The sequence below is a fragment of the Diabrotica undecimpunctata genome, chromosome 4 (genome assembly GCF_040954645.1).
Source record: "Diabrotica undecimpunctata isolate CICGRU chromosome 4, icDiaUnde3, whole genome shotgun sequence".
NCBI classification, from domain to species: domain Eukaryota; kingdom Metazoa; phylum Arthropoda; class Insecta; order Coleoptera; family Chrysomelidae; genus Diabrotica; species Diabrotica undecimpunctata.
Genome location: NC_092806.1, coordinates 10,413,737 through 10,439,488, shown reverse-complemented (window position 1 = coordinate 10,439,488; position 25,752 = coordinate 10,413,737). Strand labels below are relative to the sequence as shown.

At 33.8% G+C, this 25,752-nt stretch overlaps 2 protein-coding genes across 6 annotated transcripts in view; one reads left to right on the top strand and one right to left on the bottom strand.

The window, feature by feature from the left end:
* The first annotated feature begins 1,962 nt into the window (after positions 1–1,962).
* Positions 1,963–9,045, top strand: LOC140439151 (uncharacterized). The gene is made up of 2 exons (XM_072528875.1): positions 1,963–2,444; positions 6,433–9,045. The coding sequence occupies exons 1-2, from the start codon at positions 2,210–2,212 to the stop codon at positions 8,007–8,009; spliced, it is 1,812 nt and encodes a 603-aa protein (XP_072384976.1). The 5' UTR covers positions 1,963–2,209; the 3' UTR covers positions 8,010–9,045.
* Positions 9,046–11,344: 2,299 nt separating this feature from the next.
* btsz (bitesize) overlaps positions 11,345–25,752 on the bottom strand; it is a 513,708-nt gene continuing 499,300 nt past the window's right edge. For all 5 annotated transcript variants that reach the window (XM_072528865.1, XM_072528866.1, XM_072528867.1 and 2 more), the window contains 5 exons: positions 24,134–24,328; positions 13,529–13,783; positions 13,192–13,379; positions 12,805–13,013; positions 11,345–11,736 (listed from right to left, as the gene is read on the bottom strand). In XM_072528865.1, the coding sequence (XP_072384966.1) occupies positions 11,594–11,736; positions 12,805–13,013; positions 13,192–13,379; positions 13,529–13,783; positions 24,134–24,328 (990 nt within the window). In that variant the 3' untranslated portion in view covers positions 11,345–11,593. The remainder of the gene's footprint in view (positions 11,737–12,804; positions 13,014–13,191; positions 13,380–13,528; positions 13,784–24,133; positions 24,329–25,752) is intronic.

Here is a 25,752-nt window from a genome sequence, read left to right as displayed (position 1 = left end):
TGGAAATTACTATACAACCAAACACACGTACTCATAGCCAATATTTATAGTAAACAAACTAAATAGTAAATAAAATAGAACTTTGTGAATTGCCGACAATCAATATTTATTGATCTGCACCATATAACAAATAGTTATGTTGAATTATAACAACTAAAATATATTTTTTATACTACCCAAAATTTGATGGGTTTAGTATACGTTTCCACTATTTAGAATAATTCTTCTTTTTTTAAAGAAAGAAGTCTGCAATAGTAGGATACTTGAGCTATTAATACTGAGAAGTAGGAATTGTTGTGTTGTAGGTTTCCGACAATGAATCTGTCAAAATATGCCCGAGCTAAGCGAATGGAGTTTACCCTCCCTTCCTATCCCCTGTACAATCTCTTAAAATTTATAAGAGAAACATATAGTAACAAAAATGAATTACATGAGTAGTACAAAACCTTATCAATCAACATTTGGAATATTCCCCTAGATACCTATATATGCAACAACCACAAATCTCTTTCATCAGCAGATACAAATTCCCACATATCCATTTACGTTAAACATTTCATCACAGCAATCGGAACAAATCACATGAATGACTTTGACAAGCGCAGAACCAGAACATGATGAAAATAACACAATATCTTGGCTAAGTGTAAGGGCACAAAACAAAAGAAATTTACAAACACTAATACTTATCAGATTAAAAATAAAATAAATACTAGTAACAGATTTACTATACTAGCAGATAAACAAAACTATACTCGGGAAGTTTGAATTTTAAGCAAAACCATAAAGCCACCTCCTATATTTATATACTTATGTGATGACAAATGATGCGGAAAAGAGAAACTGTCTAGAAGATCAAAAATGCAGGGTACTAAAAGGATTTTTGATGAATAATACTTATACAAACATATTCTAACCATTTCCTGCGTGAGATTTATCGATAATTTTTATTTATAAACAAATGAATGTGAAAAAATGTAGGTTTTTGGCGATTCACAAAAATTTCTGTACAACTTCCAGATGTGACTAAAAAATAGCGAATAAAAGTAAATAACTCAACGCACATCACGTTTAAAGTTAGAAAAAAAAAACATGTACAGTTCAAATAAACAATTTACTGATACCATAAACCGAAATAAAATATCTAATTAAAATAGAGAAAAATTAGATATGAAACAGAAAACTGTTTTGTAAATATTGTTATAGATATAACTAACGTCTTTGTGTCAAATCGCCCATTTCAAACGAATTACAAGCTTTAGTATTCTGATGAAACAGATCATCTTTTTCTCTGTCGTTTAAAAGTTGTAGCTTTCCACATTACAGTTTTCTTTATTATTAATTTTAGTAGTCTAAATCTTTCAGTATAGATGGCGCAAAAAACAAGCTTTTTAAAATTGTACAAAATAAATAACATTTTACTTATTTATATTAAATACATAACCTGTTTAAAAACAAAATTTTACGTTATAACTTTATAAGTAGAAATTAAAAACATAGAAATGAAGTTTCTAAATAAAAATTTCCCATCCAAATTTTTGTTTTTTTTTTTCAATCCTATTATTTATTTATTTATTACCACCTAACAAACCGCATTATGGTCATGCCAACATAGTTTCCCACATCAGCTTTATAGCTTTATACAACAAATTTCGGGAAAAATATCCATTTAGTGTAAGTTTTCTATAGTCGGTTTTCCCAGTCCGAACTGTCTAGGGTGGATTTTCACACTTGTTTTATATAAGGTATAAAATTGTAGTGCAGAATCCGTAAAATAATATAATAAAAATGTACATTTTAAAAGCTGTATCTTTTGGTATTTGAATCATATAACTTATACATTATAAGGACATGGCAACACTGCCAACAGAATAGTTTGTTCTGTGAAACTTAATTGATAATTTGAGGCTAACTTCACTGGGACGAACTGTGAAAGAAAAACGTCAAACGTCCTTGGTCCTATCAAAGAATATAGACGCTTCTTTGGTCCTATGTTAGATAAAAAATGTAGGTAGACATAGTAGACAATATATTAGCGAAAATTTCTTTAGTCTGTTCCATAGATAAATAATATATAGTATGATTCTGTTCTTTATGGTTGTCATGTTAATGTAAATTAAGTGTGTGTTTTCTTATAAAATGTGAGTGAGGTTAACTTTAACTTTTTGGATATAAAATTATTGGAATAAGTAAAATCAATTATAACCAAATGGAAGTAAAACAAGAAATCGGCGAGAAAACCTGTAAAATAAAAATAGAGTATAATCACTTGGATGATGCACTTTTGGATGGTTTTAAATGTGAAATTCAGGAGGAATCCAATAGACAAAATACTCATGACACATATGATTCTTTAGACTTAAAGAATTGTCCCATAAATACTAAAATAGAACAACATGGAAATAAACTCGATCCATTCCAAGAAAATCAAAAAACTGAAAAAGGTTAGTATCAAAATATTTAAATCCTCCCATATTTAGAAGTAGCATAACTATATAGGAATCAATTTTTTAAAAGTGGGTACGCCTCAAAAATACCCAATTTTTATGTGAAATACCCACATTAATTTTTATAAAAATACTATGGCAATGATTAGTTTAATGCACTGAACGTACCCAAATATAATATATCTTTAGTAGTTAGTATTACTAATTACTATTAAATACATAAGTTGTCTTCTTTCAATAAGGAGGCATCATCATCAGTTTCTTCATTTCCCACAGAAATAATTGTTTCCAACAAGTTTCCAGAATGTTTCTCCATGTGCTATGACATGTCTCATAACTTTTTGCCAATTGTCAGATGGAATTTTTGATATGGAGTCAGATAATAGTTGACCAGTAGCTTGAAGTTTAAATGTTGTATTATTTCTCGTGACATATCCGTTTATTTGAGTCCAAATTAGTTCTATTTAGGTTAAGTTCACAGTGATAAGGTGGTAATCGCAACACTTCAACTTCATGTTCTTTTGCTATTTCATCTACACTGTACTTCTCAAATTTTTGTGAATATTGTTTGCATAGCTGCAATAACTTTTTTTTTTTGAGTAAACTTTCTGCTGCCACTACTATTTCTTTGGTTATTAGCCAATCGAAGAGTTCTTGCTTTACCATTTAGTGTTAGGTAACGGTTCCTTTAATCTTGAACGGTAACTGGCATTATCCATGACTATTACAGAATTGGTCAGTAATAATATATCATTTGACTTAAATATTCCTCAAAAACATCAGCAGTCATTTCTTCATGATAGTTGTTCATAGAATTTGAAATAAAATCTAGCAAGCCTCCATCAACAAATCCTTTATCTCCTCCAATATAAGTGATAATTAAACAGTGACCTTTACCATTTGGAAATTTTAAGCCTGTGGACAAATCTTTTATAAATGCCCGATAAGCATTTGTAACCACTTTATCTTGCCAAATTTTTTTACAAAATGCGCTCATTTATCCATGTTTCATCTAAATAAAATATATATTTTTTCCTTCTCTCCTCAATTTTCGAATTTCCTCCTCCAACAAATAATTTCCTCTTTCTCTATGAGCGCAGATTTTCTATTGTTATTCTTATAAAGCTTTCTACAATTGATCTCTTTTAATGTTTGGCAAAGATTCATCGTCATTACTGTCTACTAGAAGTTTATCTGAAGTAGAAATCTTTGCTAAATAAAATAAATGAACTTTTCTTAGAATCGATTGTTCCACAGTATCGTCTATATGGATGGGTTTTCTTCCTGTTGACGTTTTAAGTGCTTCTGTAATACTTCCACTCTTTAAAGGTTAAAATACGTTTATTGGCGTTTCAATTTCCACTTCGGAAATCGTTTTTTCGAGAGAACGATTTCCGAAGTGGAAATTGAAACGTCAATAAACGTATTTTAACCTTTAATTGTGGCTTATTCCCATTTAAATAGTAATTAATTTAAAATGCCACAAGAAAATAGCTTCAGAACAATATTCCACTCTTTCGTTGCTTTAAAAGTCTATAAATAGTTGCTTCTCCAACTCAGGTCATGAACACTTAGAAACTACACTCCGAACAGTACTTGTAAAATGTTCATGTACAAGAGCATCATGTACATTTAACACTAAAGTTTTCATTGACATGGTTAAATGATACTTTAATTTCACAGGAGTAAAATATTATGTTTGTGACATTTTCACTACACAAGTTCACTTATTAATATCGCTTTTTATTATAGAACTAACAATTCTGAGGGATATAACACTATTAACAATAAATTCAAAACAATTTCTCATGATTGTGGTGTTAGAGACTCTTCAATAGAGCAATTAAAATGATATGTACAAGATTTAAACCTAGCAGAACTGAACACTGAGTAGTAGTAAAAAGTATTACAATTTAAGACTTTTATAAGTAAAGAAAATATTATTTAGCCTTCATCTATGAAGTAATTTATTCAGGAACATAATATTATTGCAAACATTCCCAAATTTAAACACAATTCGGATAATGTATTTAACTCTTCCAATAAGCAATGCAAGCAGTGAAAGATCACATTAGGCCAACAAAAATTAAATAGTTTATTATTGCATTATATAGAAAGTTAGAAAGAGTTATTAAATCTCTCTCTCTCTCTCTCCCTCTCCAATGGCGCTACAGCCCAAATCGGGCCTTGGCCTCCTCCAAACTATGCCTCCAACCTTGTCGGTCCCGCGTCGATCTTCTCCAGGTTCTCACGTCTAGCAAATTTTGCGTGTCCGCTGCCACTTCATCCTCTTATCTTTTCCGTGGCCTTCCTTTTGGTCTTGCGCCCTGCATTTTACTATCTAGGGCACTTTTCGACAATCTTTCTGTCTCCATTCTTACTACATGACCAGCCCAGCGAAGTCTCTGAGGTTTAACGAATTCTGAGATCGGTGTCTCTTTGAACAGTTGGTAGAGTTCATGGTTATACCTGGATCTCCATATTCCGTTTTCGTTAATAGGTCTTTCTTAGGACTTGTCTTTCGAAGACTTTCAGTTTTCTTTTTGTCTCTTCTGTCATCACCCATGTCTCACATCCATAACATACTATTGGTCTGATAATAGTTTTGTAGACCCTGATTTTCGATCTCCAGTGTGTGTTTTTGGAGCGAAACACATGATCGAGTGAAAAATAAGCTTTGTTTCCCTTTACTATTCTTCTTTGGATTTCTGGTTCTTCTGTTCCATCCGTGTTTAATGTAACTCCTAAATATGTGAAACTTTCTACCGTTTCAATATCGTCCTCTAATTCAACTGTGCGTCTGTTTCCCCTAGCTCTTGCCTGTGTTAACTTTTTTGGCTTTTGAATATTTATTTCTAGTCCAGTCTCTTTTGCCTTTGATTTTAATTGTGAATATATTTCTGCCGCCTCTTCTGTTCTGCGAGACATGATGCTGATATCATCGGCATAGGAGGCAATCTGTATTGATTTATTTGTTAGGAGATTACCTCTTCCTATATTCAGCTGTCTTATCACATATTCCAAAGTCAGGTTGAATAGTGTCGGTGCCAGCCGGTCTCCTTGCTTTAATCCTTGGGCTATCGTAAAGTTTTCAGTGAGCTCATTTTGGACTCTGACAGTTGCTATTGACGAATCCATTGTGGTTTTTACCAGTCGGATGTATTTTTGGGGGATATTAAAGCTCTGCAATATTTGATATAACTTGTTCCTATTAATTGAGTCGTAGGCTTGTTTGAAATCTATGAATATGTAGTGGACGTCAATGTCGTATTCCCACGATTTGTTTAAGATTTGTTTTACTGTGAATAGTTGGTCAGTTGTAGATCTTCCTTGTCGGAAACCGGTTTGATATTCCCCGACAATATTTTCAGTTAGTTGTTGGAGTCGTTTATATTAGTTATTAAATAACCCTATTAATTATGACACACTAATTGACGGGTTTGCAGAATTAAAAGTGAGAAAAAAAAACAATATAACTAATAAATTTGGGTAAATTTGTTGAAGTATTATTGTTTGTTTTAATAAACTATGTTTATTTAATTTTGGTACATGTATATTATTTTTTTCGTTTTTTTTTTAATCCGACATCTAAATAGAACTACATGCTATATGCTTTGAAACTAAATTACCAAACGCAAAATATGTGTCATGACTGAAAGATAGGCCCTGAATTACAATGTTGCCTAGGGCCCGCTTTAGTCTTAGTCCGTCACTGTAAAGCTTCGATACTACACTTCGCTACCTAGGTCCTAGACTGCTTGTATTTGACAGAGTTAGTGCTATTTCTGTCTCATAGTTCTGTTTGATATCTTGTCCCAATTTTTGTATGTCAATTTTTGCATGTACCTATGTTGTTTTTGTTAATCCTGTTTCTCTGTATTGTGTTGTATTTTATTAACCTTTAATTTGATTATTACATTTCTTTATTTTACATTCATTTTCTCTTGTACTCATATGTTTATATTATAGTCAGTTTGATTTTTAGATGATTTCCAAGAGAACAAGATGGAAGTCATGAAGACACTATCTGGACATTTATCTTACGAAGAAAATTATATAAATCCACATGTTAAAGAAAAAACATTAAATAAAAATATAAAATTTGTGACTGGAAAAAGACCTTACAAATGTGAAATTTGTTTTAAGCAGTATACTACAGCAAGTAATTTGAAAGTACATTTAACAGTACACGCTGGAGAAAAACCTCACAAGTGTGAAATTTGTTTCAAGCAATTTAGTAATACAGGTAATTTAAAAGAACATTCGAAAATTCATACTGGAGAAAAACCTCACAAGTGTGAAATTTGTTTTAATCAATTTAGACAAGCAAGTACTTTAAAAAATCATTTGAGAATTCATACTGGAGAAAAACCTCACAAGTGTGAAATTTGTTTTAAGCAATTTAGTGAATTAGGTACTTTAAAAAAACATTTGAGAAGCCATACTGGAGAAAAACCTTACAAGTGTGAAATTTGTTTTAAGCAATTTAGTAATACAGGTAATTTAAAAGTACATTTGACAGTTCATACTGGAGAAAAACCTCACAACTGTGAAATTTGTTTCAAGCAATTTCGTCAAGCAAGTAATTTAAAAAAACATTTGAGAATGCATACTGGAGAAAAACCTTACAAGTGTGAAATTTGTTTTAAGCAATTTAGAAATACAGGTAATTTAAAAGTACATTTGACAGTTCATACTGGAGAAAAACCTTTTAAGTGTGAAATTTGTTTGAAGCAATTTAGTAAAGCATGTGCTTTAAAACAACATTTAACAATTCATACTGGAGAAACACCTCACGAGTGTGAAATTTGTTTTAAGCAATTTAGGATAGAAGGTAATTTAAAAAGTCATTTGAAAGTGCACACCGGAGAAAAAGGTCACAAGTGTGAAATTTGTTTTAAGCAATTTAGTTATACAGGTAATTTAAAAGAACATTTGACAATCCATACTGGAGAAAAACCTCACAAGTGTGAAATTTGTTTTAAGCAATTTAGGCTAGCAGGTGCTTTAAAAAAACATTTGGTAATTCATACTGGAGAAAAACCTCACAGGTGTGAAATTTGTTGTAAGCAATTTAGTAATACAGGCGATTTAAAAGTACATTTGACAGTTCATACTGGAGAAAAACCTCACAAGTGTGAATTTTGTTTTAAGCAATTTAGAGTAGCAGGTAATTTAAAAGAACATTTAAGAGCGCATACTGGAGAAAAACTTTCCACGTGTGAAATTTGTTTTAAGAAGTTTAATTCAGCAGGTCGTTTGAAAGTACATTTGAAAGTGCACACTGGAGAAAAACCTCACAAGTGTGAAATTTGTTTTAAGCAATTTAGTAATACAGGTAATTTAAAAGCACATTTTACAGTTCATACTGGAGAAAAACCTCACAAGTGTGAATTTTGTTTTAAGCAATTTAGTAAAGCAGGTAATTTAAAAGAACATTTGAAAGTGCACACTGGAGAAAAACCTCACAAGTGTGAAATTTGTTGTAAGAAATTTAGTAAAGCAGGTAATTTAAAAAAACATTTGAAAAGGCATACTGGACAAAACACCTCCCATGTGTGAAATTTGTTGTAAGCAATTTAGTTAAACAAGTAATTTAAAAAAACCTTTGGAGAAAAACCTCACAAGTGTGAAATCTGTTTCACGACTTGTCAGTTGGCCTGTGTCGTTTTAACTGACAAGAACCACGTGTTCAAGTCGAGCAAAGAAACATGTTGCTCTTTAAGTATTAAAATCTTTATCCATTGTCATCGACCTAGGGTCGTATTAGAATTTAAAGTTTTAAACATGTAAAACCATATATTGATGTCACCGCTACTATTTTAGTGCTAGCTTCAAATACAAAAAGAAGGCACTGAGGATGATCTGAACTAGATCGAAAACGTTACGTTATGCACCTGTAAATTTTGGACGACACTTAAAAAGTTTTAAATTAAATGTTTTATACCAAGATTACAAATTTGAAGTGTTTTACTTCTGTATAAGTTATTAATTATATATAATTATTAGTACTAATAATACACACGTGGATTCAACTAACTTGTTTATTGACAGAACTATGACCATGCCCGGAATCTTATATGAATGACCTTGGATCATTCCTCCATCACTTTAACCCCAGCGAGTTAATAAAGAGAAATGACAGCCTATCTCTCTCACGAAGACTTTAACCAATCATTTATTTTAACACAATCTCGGGGTGTCACAAATAAAATAATCAAATGAAGCTAAATTCCGCAATGTCAATTCTGTCAAAAGTAATGACGGATCTTCCGTTCGTTTACAAGCTTTCAATTTTATTTTATTATCTTTAACTTTCGTTTGCATTTATTCTTAGTAATTTCTTAGTTTTTAAAGTTTAGTTTTAGTTACCTATTGTAGCAAAGAATTTTTGTGTTAGTAAAAAAACTAAACATGGTGAATTATTGTATTGTTCCGTTGTGTACAAATCATAAAAAAATTATAAAAAGGATGATGATAGTAAGTTGTCAGGAAGCAAACAATAATAATATTTTACATTTGTTTCTGAAAATATCAGTGTAATAAATATTATGTAATTAGTTTATAACTGTTTTATCTTAAACAACAAATAAATATAAGTATATCTAGAAAAAATTGTGCATTTTTTATATATCCTTTTATTTTTTAATAATATATGTGAGCTTATTTCATCGGAAAATATTAAGATATTTTCCAGTAAATTTTAATTAGTAACGAAATAGCCCGCAAGAGGCGCTAAAGGGTATGTATTTAAGGGGTGTCCATTTGAATTTGCCGCCAAAAGATGATTAGTAATCACCCCAGCCGCAAGGGGTCCTTCTTCTTCTTTCAGTGCCTATTCGTTCCGAATATTGGCAATCATTCTGGCTATAATTATTTTATTGACTGATGCTTTAAATAGATTCGTTGTTGTTGTGGAGAACCATTTCCTCAGGTTCTTCAACCATGATATTCTCCTTCTCCCAATTCCTCGCTTTCCGAATACTTTACCCTGTAGGATTACCTTCAGTAATCTGTATTTAGTGCTGTTTCTCATTATATGTCCGAGATATTCCAACTTTCTCCTTTTAATGGTATACATCACCTCTCTTTCTTTGCCCACTCTTCGTAATACGGTCTCGTTGGTTATCTTGTCTGTCCATGATATCCTTAGAATTCGCCTGTATAGCCACATCTCGAAGGCTTCAAGTTTTTTCTCCATTGCTTCAATTAGTGTCCAGGATTCAACTCCGTAATACAATATTGAGAAGATATAACATCGTAGGAGCCTTACTTTTATCTCCAGATTAAGATTGTGGCTTTTAAAGAGTTTGGCCATGTTATTGAATGCACTCCTAGCCTTCTCTATTCTACATTTTATTTCCTGTGAGTGATCCCATTGTTCATTTACTGTTGTTCCAAGATAGTTATACTGTTTTACTCGGTCCACTGGTGTATTATTGATAAGTAGTTGAGCGTCTCTAACTTTATTTTTGCTGATGATCATAAATTTAGTTTTTGTTATATTTACTTGAAGTCCAAATTTTTCACTTACTTCATTTACTTTGTTTATTAGTTGCTGTAAACTGTTCAAACTGTCTGCAAAAATAACGGTGTCGTCTGCATAACGGATGTTGTTTAGGCGTTCTCCATTTAGAAGTATTCCATGTTCGCATTTTTCCAAGGCTTCACTAAATATTTCCTCTGAATATAGATTAAATAATATAGGTGAAAGTATACAACTTTGTCTAACGCCTCGTAGAATCTGGATCATTTCCGTTGGTTCACCTCCAAAATTCGTTCTTATTGTGGCTGATTGGTTCCAGTATAAATTTTGTATTATTTATTAAATGTTCATAATTATATTATTCTTTTGTATTTCAAAATAATAATCTCAATAAATCACTGTATGATTCAGAACTGTCAATTTTGAACTACATTTGTGTCATGTCCTCGGTAGTGTAGTAGTCAGTATCCCCGCCTGTCACGCGGGAGACCGGGGTTCGATTCCCAGTCGGGGAGGACTTTTTTATTAATATTATTACATTATTGTCATTTTTAAATACTCATGGATATTGCATTTTAATTTGTATTGTATTATAATATTATGGAATTATGTTGCGTTGTATTGTAGTGTATTTTTTATGTATATTATTGTCATTTTTAAATACTTATGAATTTTGCAGTTTAATTTGTATTGTATTATTATATTAATAACAAAATAAACAATGAATTTCACTGCAGAGTATGTGTAAAAAAATTTTGCATTCAACTCCTTTCATACATATATGAAAATAAAAATATACATTTTCATCAAAATATTGATTCAATCCTTCATTGTTAGTAAGTTGTTATTAATTCTGTTTCTGTTTCTGCTATGTATTAGGTACCTATAGAATTACATATGTAATGATTGTGCAGATTGACTCACAAATAAATTTGTAACGGCGAATGCGTGTATAGAAGTGTAACTTCCACCGGCAGTCCCACTGGACTGCACACCCATTTTTGTTTTTATGTTATTTTCTTCAATGTAAATAAAGTTAGTGTTTTACCCATTATTGGTTTTTATTTCAACCTGAAAGTTATAATAATAGTAAGAGGATCTTGAAGTTTTTCTGCCGTGCAGTCATACCTTTATGTTGTTCAGGCACTTGTTTCTCATGTCATTACTCCTTGTCCCATCAATTTCAGTCCTCTTTCCTGGTTAATTCCCTCTTTCATATGTGGACTTATTATTGCTCTTATTAGTCCAACTGCATTTAAATTTTATATTAGGAGGATGTGTGACAAGAAGAAAAATAGAAGGATTTACTTAAAGAGAACAAAAAATTTGATGGGAAATTTTTATTTAATATATTTGAAACTTTATCGTTTTTACTTCAATTGTTTCTTCAAGTAAAAATAAAAAAGTCGTATTTAACATAGAAAACATTTATTATGATAAGAAAATATAATTTGTTAGAGTTACATTTACCTAAAAAGGTATACATTAAATAACTAGTAATAAAAATTTACTTACAGCGTAAAATGATTATACATTTTATGAACTCATGTACAAATCACTACCGTATCAACAAACATTCAAAAAATATCGGTTATTATAGTAACATTCTGTATACGACTTCGCACATAGTTATTTTTAATGATAAAATGGAAAGAAAACGTTATGAACCGCGGGATTCCAGCGATGATCTTAAAGAGAGTGAACCTTCGACCCAGAAATTGGGCTTTTCCAACATGTTTTTCCACAGGGAAAGCTCTCTGCCCGAAGCGTCCATCCAGTCGACGGGTTTACCGTAGTGTTTGCCTAAAATATAGTAAAAATATTTATAAAAACGCAAATTAAACACCAAGAATGAAAAAAGCTTATTTAATGTAGCTCGAGGCCAAGTAAATTAGTGATGCGTTCAATTATAACTCCCACCACTCTGAGTGGCGTATTGTGTGTTGTCTACTAATCGCCATTAATTTTGTCTTGGCAATATTAATACCAAGCCAACTCACCAGATTTGTTAATTTTGTTCAAAATTGCTTAAATGTATTCAATGTTTTGAATTGTGGTATCGTCTGCGTAACGAATATGATTTATTGGAACAATAATATTATTTATTTTAACCGACTATCAGAGAATACCAGAAACGCCATCTATACTACGGCCTATAAACCACGAACAAGGTTTCATTATTAATTCACTCCTGGACGCCTTTTATAATACCATTATATAATACATAATTTAAAAATTAAGACAACTAATTGTTTTTAGCACCACACCCCAAGTTAGAACTTTACCAACAGTTTTATCTGTACAATATGAAAAAGTTTCCCGTCGGTTATTTCCAGTTTTCTAAATTTACAATAAATGCCGCTTAAATTAATTATACAAACGAAACGACCAAGTTTTAGCCTTCGCGGCACCGAACTTACTGAAAACTTTCGGCATAATGCTAAAGTTTTATCAGAAAACAATATAAACTAGAGCCAAATGTTCCCTTTGATTTCTATATCCAGATATTAATTAATTTAAAGGATAAATCTAGAAGTATAAAATAAATTATAAACAATAACATATTGTTTGTTTGTTTTTTGTGACCTTGGAAGGCTCTTAATAGAAGAAATAAGATGAAGAAATATGAATGGATATGTGTAGATGTTTCTTTGACTAAGGCAACATGTTTAATTATTTACATCATCTAAAAACTGGATGGAAATCTTTCAAGTTATATAATCTGTACTGATCAGGAATCTACGAAGATTATATTGAAATAAGTACATAATGTTTTGGACTTAAGAACTACACATATTTTTTAACACAGACGGAATAAAAGCCAGAATTAGATCTAAAATAAAACCTTTCAAAAATCTTCGTTGATCTTACCTGTTCCTAAACAGAACCTGACACCTCCCAGGAACTCATTGCTTGCAAGTCGATCGTGATCCCAAACGGTTAACTCTAGACATCTTTCAGCTAATTCTTGCAACGTTACATCGTCGTATATAAAGGTATAATTCCATACTGGATTAGTGGTTCGCTTCGCAACAGGAGTTTTTTGTTTGGAACTCCGACCTTTGTCAGGGAGAAGGTAACTGAAAAAATCGACCTTCGTTATATTTGGTGAAACACGACAAATCAAATATGACAAGTGGAATTTGACAAGTGACATGTTACACGTGAAATATGACATATTTGGTAAAAAATGACAAACCAAATACAACAAGCTAACGCATGAGATGTGCAAATTGATAAGTGAAATGTTATACTAACCTTTTACAAAATGGATCAGAGGTTCCATTCGCTTTGACGGCAGTCAGTGATTTGGCTTCCTTGACCAACACGTGAAGAGCTCCTCTAGATCGCTTTCCTTTCTTTTGAACAGTCATATCTGGAGGGATGAACTTCAAGCACACTATAATATCACCTTTGTATGAAGAAACGTCTTCGAAAGGTTCAGTCTAAAACAAATTGTGGATTAAGCTTTAACATTCAAGTTAATACAGATACCTGATGCAAATAGGTCTTTCATCCATTAGATACGATTTTGAATTGAAGAGAAAACATATTTAAAGAAGAAGAATTTAATATGTATATATATTTTACTCACCCTTTCTTGAAGGTTATACCACTTGGGCGTAGGATCATCGAAAACTTTATTCTCTAAAGTCATCATGACCTCCCCGAGGAAATCGTTCCTTCCGAACATATCCGAATGCCATACTGTTAACCACAAAGTTCTTGATTCTAAACCGTTTAAAGAAATGTGGAACTTAAGACATTCGTCGAATACTGGATTTAGCGTGTGTTTTTTTACTTTCGTCTTTCGCTTGCCGCTTTTCGATTTGTCAGGTAAGAGATACACCTAAAAAATTAAATAATGATTATAATCAAATTAATTACATTATTCTTAAATAAAAATCCCCACTTAACATAACAATGTGTTATTTAGAACATTTATACCTCTGCAAACATATCTCCAATCTGTCTGGAGAACAATATACTGGACATGTTCATGCAGCCAACAAACAGAACTAGGGAGAAAATAGAAGAGAGTCTAGGAAGAAATTCAGAGCGATGAAGAGACAGTGCAATTAAAGAAAAATCCAAGATATTCAAAGATATCGAAGAAAAGTTCTGAAACAAAGAACGAAAAACACTACGAATATGAGATCGAGCGAAGGAATACTGCTGAGTGAAGCTGATTATGTCTGGTTTGGCACCTTCATATGGGAAAAATTTCTTATTGAGCTGTTATATGAGTAAATGACGAAAAAGATGAAGCCAAACCAACAATGTTAGAATGTTAAAGAACCTATTACAAATAGCAGGACAGGAAACAAATAACTAAAAAGCAAAAATGTTGTGACAAGTGAGTTGTGTGCAACACAAGTGCTCTGACTTTTGTTATATAATAGATGACATCAGTTATTTTTTCTATCATCTAATAGCTAGAAAAACGCAGATGAAGATCCAAAAGGAAATATGGGATTGGAATGGGTTTCGACAAAAAGAAATATTGAAAAATCTCCAAGGAAGCCTTAGGCCTTTATGATGTGTAAGCTGAATGATATATATTAACCTTCTTTCGTAACTTCAACTGGGTGAATCGAGTAGCTCAGAAGTCACTTCCGATGATATATCCTATCACAAGCGAGGATAAATGATGAGGGAATTCTAGGTAAGGTCAGCAACCTGCAAAGAGAAGAAACCTTTGCTCACAGAAACACAAACTCTCTCGAATTAGGAAGAATAATAAGCTGATGTACAAGCGAGAACAAGCAAAAAAGATTAGTAGTAAAAACCGAACAGAAAATAAACAATTTGAGAATAGCGACCTAAAACATGGAACCAAGGGACCAAGAGATAGCAAAGTTACATATAATAGAGATTCTTCTTCTTCTTCTGGTTCCTATCCGTTTCGGATGTTGGAAATCATATTGGCAATCATGACCTTGCTCGCTGCGCCTGCGGCTCGAAACAGCTCCGTTGAGGTTTTCTTAAACCATAAATTCCGCAGCCATGATATTCTCCTTCTACCGGGTCCTCGCTTACCTTTGACTTTACCTTGCAATATAGACTGCAGCAGGGAGTAACGGTGCTGATTTCTCATAACGTGTCCCAGATATTGCAATTTTATGCGTTTGATCGTAAACACAATCTCTGGTTCCTTCTTCATTTTTTCTAGAACTTCCTTGTTCGTGATCCTTGCTGTCCATGATATTCTCAGCATTCTTCTATAAAGCCGCATCTCAAATGTGCAATGCGCAATAAAAGAAAAACAAAGGACAACAATGGTTTGTGTGCAACACCTCCTTGTGTATTTACAACATATACACATATAATTACTATGAAGCATAGATAAAAAAGGGCTAAGCAGTAGACATAATAACAAAAAATACTGCAATACAAATTTTGAGAGATGAATGCAAGAATTGGCAACTACCATGACGTTCGAAGTGATCTCGTCGACAAGAAGGACCGGTTTCTCGGTTTTTGCCTCACATGGTGTGCAGAGCTCTTCGGCCGTCTTAAGTGAAGGATCCTCTGATATCAATCCATCTATTGACGGATTTGGGCTTTGTTTAGAGACAGTCTTGAAAAATACATTTGTTACATTTAAAATAAAACCCAATTTTGTCGAAACCGCAAAAATCAGTATCAGAGTTTTCAATGTACCGGACGGTGGGACAAAGCCCGAGCCGGAACGTTCTCACACTGTAGGCGACTCTATGTGCGAACCTGTGAAGGACTGCCCGTGTTACCAGTCATACTAGGAACAGCTCTGGATTAGCGTTTTTGGCGAGCAGTTAGTATATCTGCGATATTTGAGGGAAGTTGCTTCAAAGATGTCGTAGTACTGATCAAAAAGTTCGTTACCAGCAAAGTGTAGAAGCTTGGCTGGAGGGAACGGAACTTTTGTTAGGGGGAGCCTGGTAAATATGTACCCTCGACGCTGACAGGGAGTCCTTAGAATTTGCTTAGCTCTGTTGTTGAAGCCAGCTTTTGGAGGGTGTATATTTTGCTTTGAGATCAGACTTTGTCCTTTATTGATGTTATATTCGCAATTTGGTTAATTGTGCTGACGGATAATCTACACGTTTCATGTATTTTCTGAGTTTTATTAGAGGTATTTCCGAGTTTTCCAGACAATACGCGCAGAAGTTCAGCTCTTTTTCTTATCCTGTCTAGGGTGTCTTTGATGTCAATGTCCCAAATGAGAGTCCTGCTAAAACGAACTGCCAAGTAGGACACCGAGTTTCTGCAATCAAGGTTTTTTCCTAGGAGAACTATCTGAAACCTCCCAGCATCGCGGCTGTGAGGGGATTTGAATAAAATTAATTGAGTTTTGGAGGTATTGAATATGACTCTCCATTTGTTGCACCACCTGACAAAATTCTGTGTAACTGGTCCTGTGCTCTATCATACACAGATTCATGTTTTAGTGTTTCATTGTATGCTGCTGCAGAGAGAAGTGCAGTATCGTCAGCATGTGGTGTTCGCTTCTGTGTAACTGGTCCTGTGCTCTATCATACACAGATTCATGTTTTAGTGTTCCATTGTATGCTGCTGCAGAGAGAAGTGCAGTATCGTCAGCAAATAATAATTTTGACTCTGATCTAGTCAACGGGTGGGAGATTTTACTGTTGTAGACTGTGTATGCTATGGCTATGTGGTGCTAAAATGAACCCTGGGTGACTCCAGCTTGTGAAGTGAATGGTGTTGATAGCGTGTTAGCGACTTTGAGACGGACTGTCCGATTAGAATGGATTATTTTTACGAACTGTGCCAAACCTGATCGAAGGCCTTGTGAACATCGAGGAAGATGCCTATGGCGTATCTATTTGTTTCATTGAGGGCTTATGATATGAAGGTTGCTGCTTCAATCAATGCATTTTGTGCGTGTATATTCAGCTCTGAATTAAAATTGTAAGGGGGGATGAGAAGATGTGCGTCTAGGAATTCTACGAGTCTCTCATTTAGGATCCTCTCGCATTAAATTCTGAATTAAAAATCGTCCATATTTATAAAGGGAAGTTGGGCTCGTTTGTAGCGATATTGCGATTCCCAAGTCAACCGGTCAATGAGGCGGGGTGATGCACATCACCGCCATTAGTCCGCGACTAAGAGAGATTGAAAGAATGAATGTTTTTAGAATTTTTTGGTTTTTGCAACGCGTGGAAGATACCTTAATTCGGATAATATTAATCATATAAGGGACCTAATATCTAACACAAGAATCTGATTAAATAGATGATAGGATAACAGTTGCTTTTGGCTTAGGGAACTATCAAGGCGTTTAATCATGAAAGAAGTACAAAACTAGGTTAAAGAAAACAGGAACGGTTGTCAATTTTAAATTATAAATAAAATACAGTTAAAACTGCTCAAATCAACAAAAAAAAAAGAGCAATGAGTGTAGACAGGAACGTTTTCCTTCTTTTGTGGTGATAGTATAGGGTGGTAGTATACATCCCTGTCGGACTCCACATTTGATTTTGATATCATCGGATTCTCCTGCCTCTGTGCGGATAGACGATGTTTGATTCCAGTAAAGATTGCTAATAATTCCTAGATCACAGCTGTTTATTCCAATATTTCTTAATATCTCCATCAGCTTGTCGTGTTTTACTGTATCAAATGCTTTATGGTAATCAATGAAGCACGCATAAATATCGCAATTCACACGCATCTCTACATCGTTGAAATAGCACTTGTATGCTATAGAGCCTCTCTCGTATCCACTGCGTTCCGAAAACTAAACTGTGTACGGCTGATTTTTTCGTCGCACAGTCTATATATCGATTGATGTATAATTTTTAGAAATAACTCTAAAATGTGACTCATTGAGCTGATGGTTGGAAATCATTGCAGGATATGGATTTTGTTTTCTTTGGTAGAGCAATAAACGTTGACATCAGCCATGATCTTGGTATTACTCCATTTAAATATATCATTGAATATTTTTGTTAGTCGTTCAGTACTGTCGGTGTTAAATAGCTTTATGAGTTGATTGATGAGCTTTATATTGATCTTGCAGTTAGTTAGCTGTGTTGGATTTTGTAAGACCAGCTGCTTGTTTTCCCTTTTTATGCATATTAAATGTATCGTGTTTTTATTCCAATAACTCTCCCTATGTATATATATATATATATATATATATATATATATATATATATATATATATATATATATATATAACTCTAAATTAAATCAACTCCCACCCAATGGCTTCCATTATTAAGTCACATCCCACCTCCACATTTACGACGATTTAACGCACTTACACGTGAATACAAAAATATCATGAACAATATAAACCTGCCGATCCACCAAGATACCGAGGATGCACGAAATACCCGTCTCCGTTCTAGAAAACCACCAATGAAAACGGCAAGAATGATACATGAGGAGTTCAACATCACGAATGCATGGTCCCAAGAATGGAACGCATGAAAAAATAACATGCCCTGCATTACCCACACGCCACCAGGTTTTGATCTTCCACGCAAAACATGGTCCACTCTAAATAGGATCCGAACCAGACATGGCAGATATGCATACATGCCACATAAATGGGGAAAGAACCCGTCTCCTCAATATGACTGTGGGGAGAACCAAACCATCGACCACATTATTGAAGAGTGTCCCTCAAGATCCTACAATGGTAGCCCTGAAGACTTCCTGTTTGCAACTTCAGAGTCAATTGATTATATAAATACACTTGATGTTTGTTTGTAACTATCTAAAGTTTGTCATATACCCATATTATTACTAGTGTTTGTAATTTTGTTCTAAATGTGTTGTAATTGCCATACGATAAATAAAAAGTAAATAAATCCAATAAATCTATCTCTTCACACTGTGTTTTTCACCAATTTTTTTGGCCTTTCGTATTTCGGTTCTTATTTGCCTCTGAATATTTTGTACATTCTTTTGTTATTCTTTGATTTTCTTCTATCTTCCATAAGTTGCACAGTATATTGTCATTCATCCAACTTTTCTTCTTCTCTTTATTTTCTATTAGAGGTTTTTCTCTGATCTTGTTAAAGGTTTCACATAGTTTTATACAAGAAATGGATATGTGAAACAAACATCAAAATAAAAAATACGACGAAAAACGCAGAAGAATTCAAGCGAAGAAGACGAGAAAAAAACATCTAATACGGTAAATTTACCAAATAATATTTGTTTGTAAGGGAGCGAATTCTAAAATCGTATTTACAAATTATTAACGATAAACAACAGAAACATATTGTATAATTATGCAAATATCGTGGAATTAGTACTTTGTATTAATTATAACAGAAATTGTTTAATGCACTGATACCGTTCATGCTCTAAAGGCAGAAATGACTTTTGCAGCCATTCGTAATTAGCTTTGCAACATCAAGATAGAAATCAAATTGTGGAAATGGCTTACCGCAATGCGATAAAGAAACTCGTTGTAATATAGTCCCTTGCATCGTTCGTGAAATTATAGCTTAAATTAGAAGGAGTTCACAAATATTTTCATTTTCATCTGGTTAAAAATCTGTTAATGACAGTTGTAATAACACGAGAAATATTGGAATATTTTGATCTTATATGAAGCACGTAAAGTTTCTAAAAATTTAATATAACCGCACAAGGTTATCCTTCCTTTCACACAAGTCTTAAATATTCTTTTTTGAAAACGATTTCCGGAGTATTTTTTTTATCAAAAAATAAATTTTAAGCGCTCGATAAAGCGTTAAACAGACTTAAAATAAAAAAGTGCGATGAGAAGATAAAAATGAACAGAGTAAAAAAATAACGCTAAAATGAACTATAGGGTAAGTGTGTATAAGAGAACGCATGTGTATAAGAGTACGCACCTATTATTTTTAATATAATATATCGCCATCTATTAAAGTAATTTTTACTTTAAGGCATTCTAAATACATTCCTACTGCACGGTCATAAACAGAAATCTGCATTATCGTCCTAGTTTTGTCAATATGGTAGCTGCAAATAGTTGCCGTTCAGATTTATAATTTTGTGTGTTCACAATTTAGTCAATTGAGAGGCAAACCATCAGTTTTGTATAAAATAATGTTAGACTGCATTTATATGAAATAGTGATTACTTTAAAAAAAAATGGGCCGTAAATCTATTTGTTTTTGTAATAAACGCTTTAAAATCACAAAATGCATAAGTACATGTATAAGAGTACGCAGTTACCGATGTATAACATTAACGCAATGCGAACTCTTAGTTGGGTCTTCTTCTTCTTGATGTGCCTATCCGTTACATCATGGCAATCTTCATCTTATCTGCAGCAGCGCGGAAAAGCTGTACAGATGTTGTATTGAACAAGATTTTGAGGTTCTTTAACCAAAATGTTCTTCTTCTTCCTGGACCTCATTTTCCAACTATTTCTCCTTGCAGGATATCTTGAAGGAGAGCATATCTGGAGTCATTTCGCTAATATGTCCGAAGAACTGTAACTTTCGAGATTTGATGGTGGTCAGTACCTCTCGGTTCTTATTTATTCTTCTGAGGACCTCCTCATTTGTGACTCGGTCAGTCCACGGGATCTTAAGCATTCTCCGAGATAGCCACATCTCAAATGCTTCCAGTTTTCTGCACATATCTTCGTTCAAGGTCCACGATTCAACACCATAAAAAAGGACAGAGAAGACGTAGCATCGCAGCATTCTTACGTTTGTTATAAGAGAGAGGTTGTGACACTTGAAGAAGGCCCCCATTCGATTGAAGGTGGATCTAGCTTTTCCGATGCGTGCTCTAATCTCCTGGTTGTTGGTCCATTCTTCATTTATTATGGTGCCGAGGTAGTTGTAGTGCGTCACTCTTTCTACAGGGGATTGGTTGACGTAGAGTTGACCGTCTGTTATTCTATACGAAGACGGTTGCGTTTCGATTTAATTCAAGTCTCTTACCACTCCCTAACACGTGTTTCTGGGTCTACCCATCATCAGAGAGAGTTTGTAAGAAGACTCAAACTAAATCAAAACGCACCGACTACTCTGGCAATTATGGAAAAACAATTACCAAAGTATGCTCACTAGAGCTCTACCGAAACGCAGTCGGTGCGTTTTGATTTAGTTTGAGTCTTCTTACAAACTCTCTCTGATGACGGGTAGACCCAGAAACACGTGTTAGGGAGTGGTAAGAGACTTGAATTAAATCGAAACGCAACCGTCTTCGTATATTTATCGTCCTTACTCGACGCAATGAGTACAAGAATGATGGTAATTTATATGGGTAAATTGTTGATGCATAGTGGAATATAAATATTCCCAGCATCGCTCTGAATGGCTTGATTAAGCTTGGGTATACAATTTACTTTAATTGCTATCGACACATTTAACTTCTGTTATTCTTTTCTTGCCAATTATTATAAGCTTTGTCTTCTTAACGTTTATATTGAGTCCATATTGTTGACTGTAATACGTGATTTTGTTCATAAGAACTTGTAGGTCTTCTAAGTTGTCCGCAAATACTATGGTGTCATCTGCATATCTGATATTGTTTAGCCGGTAACCATTTAGTAGAATACCTTTTTCAGTTTCGTGCAAAGCTTGGGTACTCTTAAACAATTTTGTATTTGTTTTAAGTTTTCTTTTTATTTTCAGATTTTAAATTCATAATGAGTCGGTACAAGCGAAAAACCGATAGAAACTTAATTTTTACTGAAGAAAACTTAGAAAACTTAGAAAACGAGAAATACAGCAAAAATTAGAAGCAGGATGTAGTAAAAGAAGTGTAGCGAATGATATGAGAATAAACGATGCCACATTAAGAAAAAGATTAAAGTGTGGAAATGTACCAAAATCATTGGGACGATTTCAAAGCGATATTCTAAGCGACCTAGAAGCCGAATTAGCACAACATATACGAGAATTAGATCAGATGTTTTAGGGAATTACAAAAAAAAATTGCAAATAGGAGCGTATAAATTTGCTGAATCTAATAATCTTTCTCACCGTTTTAATAGAAATCTACAAATGGCTGGTGGGTCATGGGTAAAAGGTTTTTGTCAGCGGAATAAAATTGCGCTTCGACAGCCAGAAAAATGTTCGATGGCCCGAATTATGGGTTTTAATAAAAGTGAAGTAACAAACGATAACCTTAAAAATCTTTATGAACTAAGGCAATACTCTCCAAGTTTAATATATAACATATATTGATATATAATATATAACATGGATGAATCGGGTTTACCAACCGTGCCTAATAAGTTACCCAAGACATTAGCGAGCAAGACAAAGAAATTTGTAGGGAAGGTAGCTAGTGCAGATCGTGGACAACTTCTATCGGCTGTATGTTGCATAAACTCCACAGGTAACTATATTCCTCCAGCACTCATATTCCCCAGAAAAATAATGAAGGAAGAGCTGTTTTTAAATGCACCACGTGAAATTCTGAAATTAATTTCTAAATCTGGATATATCAACACGGATCTTTTTTGTAAGTGGTTAATCCATTTTAATAAGTTTGCCAAACCCAGTGCTGAAAACAAAGTTCTTTTAATTCTCGACAATCACAGCTCTCATCGTGATCTGCAAGCTATAAAATATTGCCGAGAGAATCACATTGATCTTTTATATCTACCTCTCATTCAAGCCATAAACTACAGCCACTAGATATTGGTTTTTTTGGTCCTTTAAAAAAACCTACAGTAGGGAATGTGACAAGTGGATGGTAAGTAATCCAGGTAAAGTAATAACACAATTTCAAGTTGCTAGATTATTTAGTACTGCTTATGGTTCTGTAGCAAATATTCAGAAGGCCGAAAATTCTTTTAAAGCATCGGAAATATATCCGTTTAACCCTGATCAGTTTCATGACATAGATTTTGCCCCCTCCTATGTTACCGACGTACCTTTGGACAATCCAGTAAGCGCGGTAGTAGATAATAATTCAAATAGAGTCCGTGTAGAAGAAGAAAATAGTAGACTTCAGCTTCCAATACCATCTGAAGTAATATCTCCTTCAAAGCAGCCTGAGAATGAAGATGATGAATCTCTTTTCACGTTACACCGCCTCTCGATGTGGCTAATCTTGATATCGAATGCGAAGATGATGTATTAATACCATCACAAGCTAGCACTAATAGCTTAAATATGTCAGTATTAGCGGCTATTACCTAAAATTAAAGAAAAGCCTAATTGACGCAAAACAAAATCTCAAAAGTCCGAAATACTTTCCAGTAGCCCATATACAAAAGAACTTGAGAATTTGGAAAAAACCAAAGAAGTAGAACAAAAAAAGAAGACGGAACGAATAAAAAGAAAATTAGTGCCTAGTTGTAGTAAATCATTGCGCAAAGTTCAAAAAGGGAATAAAGAAAATGATCCGGATGTAACGTGCCCAGGATGTAATGAATTATATTCAAATTCTGTTGAAGACTGGATCATGTGTTTTCAATGCAAGAATTGGTGGCACGAATCTTGTTTGACTTACGTAACAGGAGACTTCATGTGTTTTAACTGTGAGAAGTAGCAATGGATTTAAAGATGAAATAAAAATGAATTCTAAAACATACTTTTCATATTTCTTTTTTTATGTACTTGTGTTGCGTTTATTTTAGAAATAAAGTTTGATTTTTGGAATGTCTTAATATTTTTGTCTACTTCAGTAATGTGCGTACTCTTAAACATATAGATGCGTACTCCTATGCAAATTTGTGTATAAGAGTACGCATAAGCAGCTTCGTAAACAAAATTAAATATTTCTTATTTGAATACAAACATGGTTTAAAACTATTCTAAAACATCTTTTTAAATGGTTGATTAACAATGTGAGGAATGATAAATAGTCCATTTTCGTAAAAATAAAAAACTGTCGCACTTTTAATATTAAGTGCGTACTCTTATACACATTTACCCTATCTATAACAGTGTCTACCTCAAAAAGACGCTTGACCTTTAAATGCTGTGTGTTTACATACTTGCTAAAATATTTCCAACTTGGCAACTATGACAATAATATTTATATAGACTAACGCTTTCTCGTCCTTAACCTTTGTTTCAAATATTTTGTTGTTCAAATAGTTAAGCGTCGTTCTAATTTGTTTATATACAATTTTACTGTGACATTTAAACGTTTTGGAGAGACAGTAAGTCTTAAAAAATTGTAATTTTAAACTTTTAAAGCTTCTTGAGTTCAACAAAAATTACAACTATCATGAGCTTTACTCATAGAACATAAAAAATAGATAAATACTCACTTTAACGTAAGGATCCGACCTATTTCTTTTCACATCGACAGGTGCTAGATCTTTACACTGTTTAATTTGGATCTCCAACGCTCCTGCTTTGTAGTTATATTGTAGTCCAAACTCTACTTGTCCCTTTACCGCAACAGTTCCGTACCTGCCCTCTCCTGCTCCTGAGTACACGCTCGCCATCGAGTCCGAGCGAGCCTAAATTAAAAAAAAAATGTATATTAGTGTGAAAAATAATATCAATACAGTATTTTTTATTCTAAAATTTTAATATTTTACAAATATACCATGACTGAACTGGGCGGGTCATGTAGCCAGAATGAATGCGAACGTCAAAAGAATTGCTGCGAATTGGCTGCAGGAAGCTCGAGACCGACAGAACTGGATGATGATGATGAATATTTTACTGTCCTAAATTAAACCAATAAACTCAAAAACGTAGTGAACAGCTACTGCCTGATTGCGCTGTTGAGCTCATGTTACAAACTACTTGGGAGGCTACTCGTGAACAGATTCACCTCAGTAATTCTCAAGAGCGTACTAATGGAACAGGCTGGGTGCCGTCCCCATCGCAGCTGCACATATCAAGTCCTCAATCTTACCACACAAATAGAAGCTGGCTTTTAACGACGTTTAAAAACGGTAAAAACGGTAGCTTACATTGATCTAACTGCTGCTTACAACACCGTATGGAAAGACGGACTTATCTTTAAATTTTTCTACTAACCAATACGCTGTGCGATAGATCTTTTTTTCAGTTACTCTATGGGACATTGGGTCTATATCATATTGCGGAATACTCATCCAGATTCTTCTTATAGCATGCCACACAGGTCCTTTAAGTTTGCTGGAAGATGTGGCAATGTATTTAGGTTGCGACCTACCATATCCCACACATGTTTGATGGGTGATAAATCAGCTGATCTTAATGGCCACTCCAAAGTCTGTATACCAGATTCTTGTATGAACTCCATGGCTTCACTGACAATATGAGCTCCTACGTTAACCTGTTCAAAGATCGCATTTGGAATGGTTTGTAGGTAGGGATGTAAAACCAGTTGCATTACTTCACCAATATATCGTCGAGCTGTGAGAGTGCCGTTAATAAGGACTAGAGGTGATCTGTTTCTCAAACATTGAACCCCTTACCATAATGCGTGGTTGTCTTGCTGTATGACGTTTAACAGCAAGTCTATATTTCATCTCTCCCCTCGAAAACGTCCATCGCCACCCAAACACAACCTAGATTCATCAATGAAGCAGACAAAATTCCAATGGCTATTCAAGTTTTTCAGAGTTCTGCACCATTCTAAACGTGAGCCTTATGCTATAGTATCAAAGGTGACAAAGTCACAAACATTCCAAGTAATCTTTGATTAACTTTTCTTCTTGAGACTACCCTTCCTGTAGCTTCAATTAAATCATCTCTTACTTGATGTACACTGTCCCGTATATTTCTGAGAGCAAGAGGTCCAAAATGACGCAAATTCACAGCCTCGCAATATTCTAGGAGGTCCAGACCCTCCACGACGTCGATAAGTCTCACCATTGGACCACCTCCTACAAACTCTTAATACCGTTGTTAGATTAACTTCAACTCTTGGTGAAAGTTGCCGTAAATC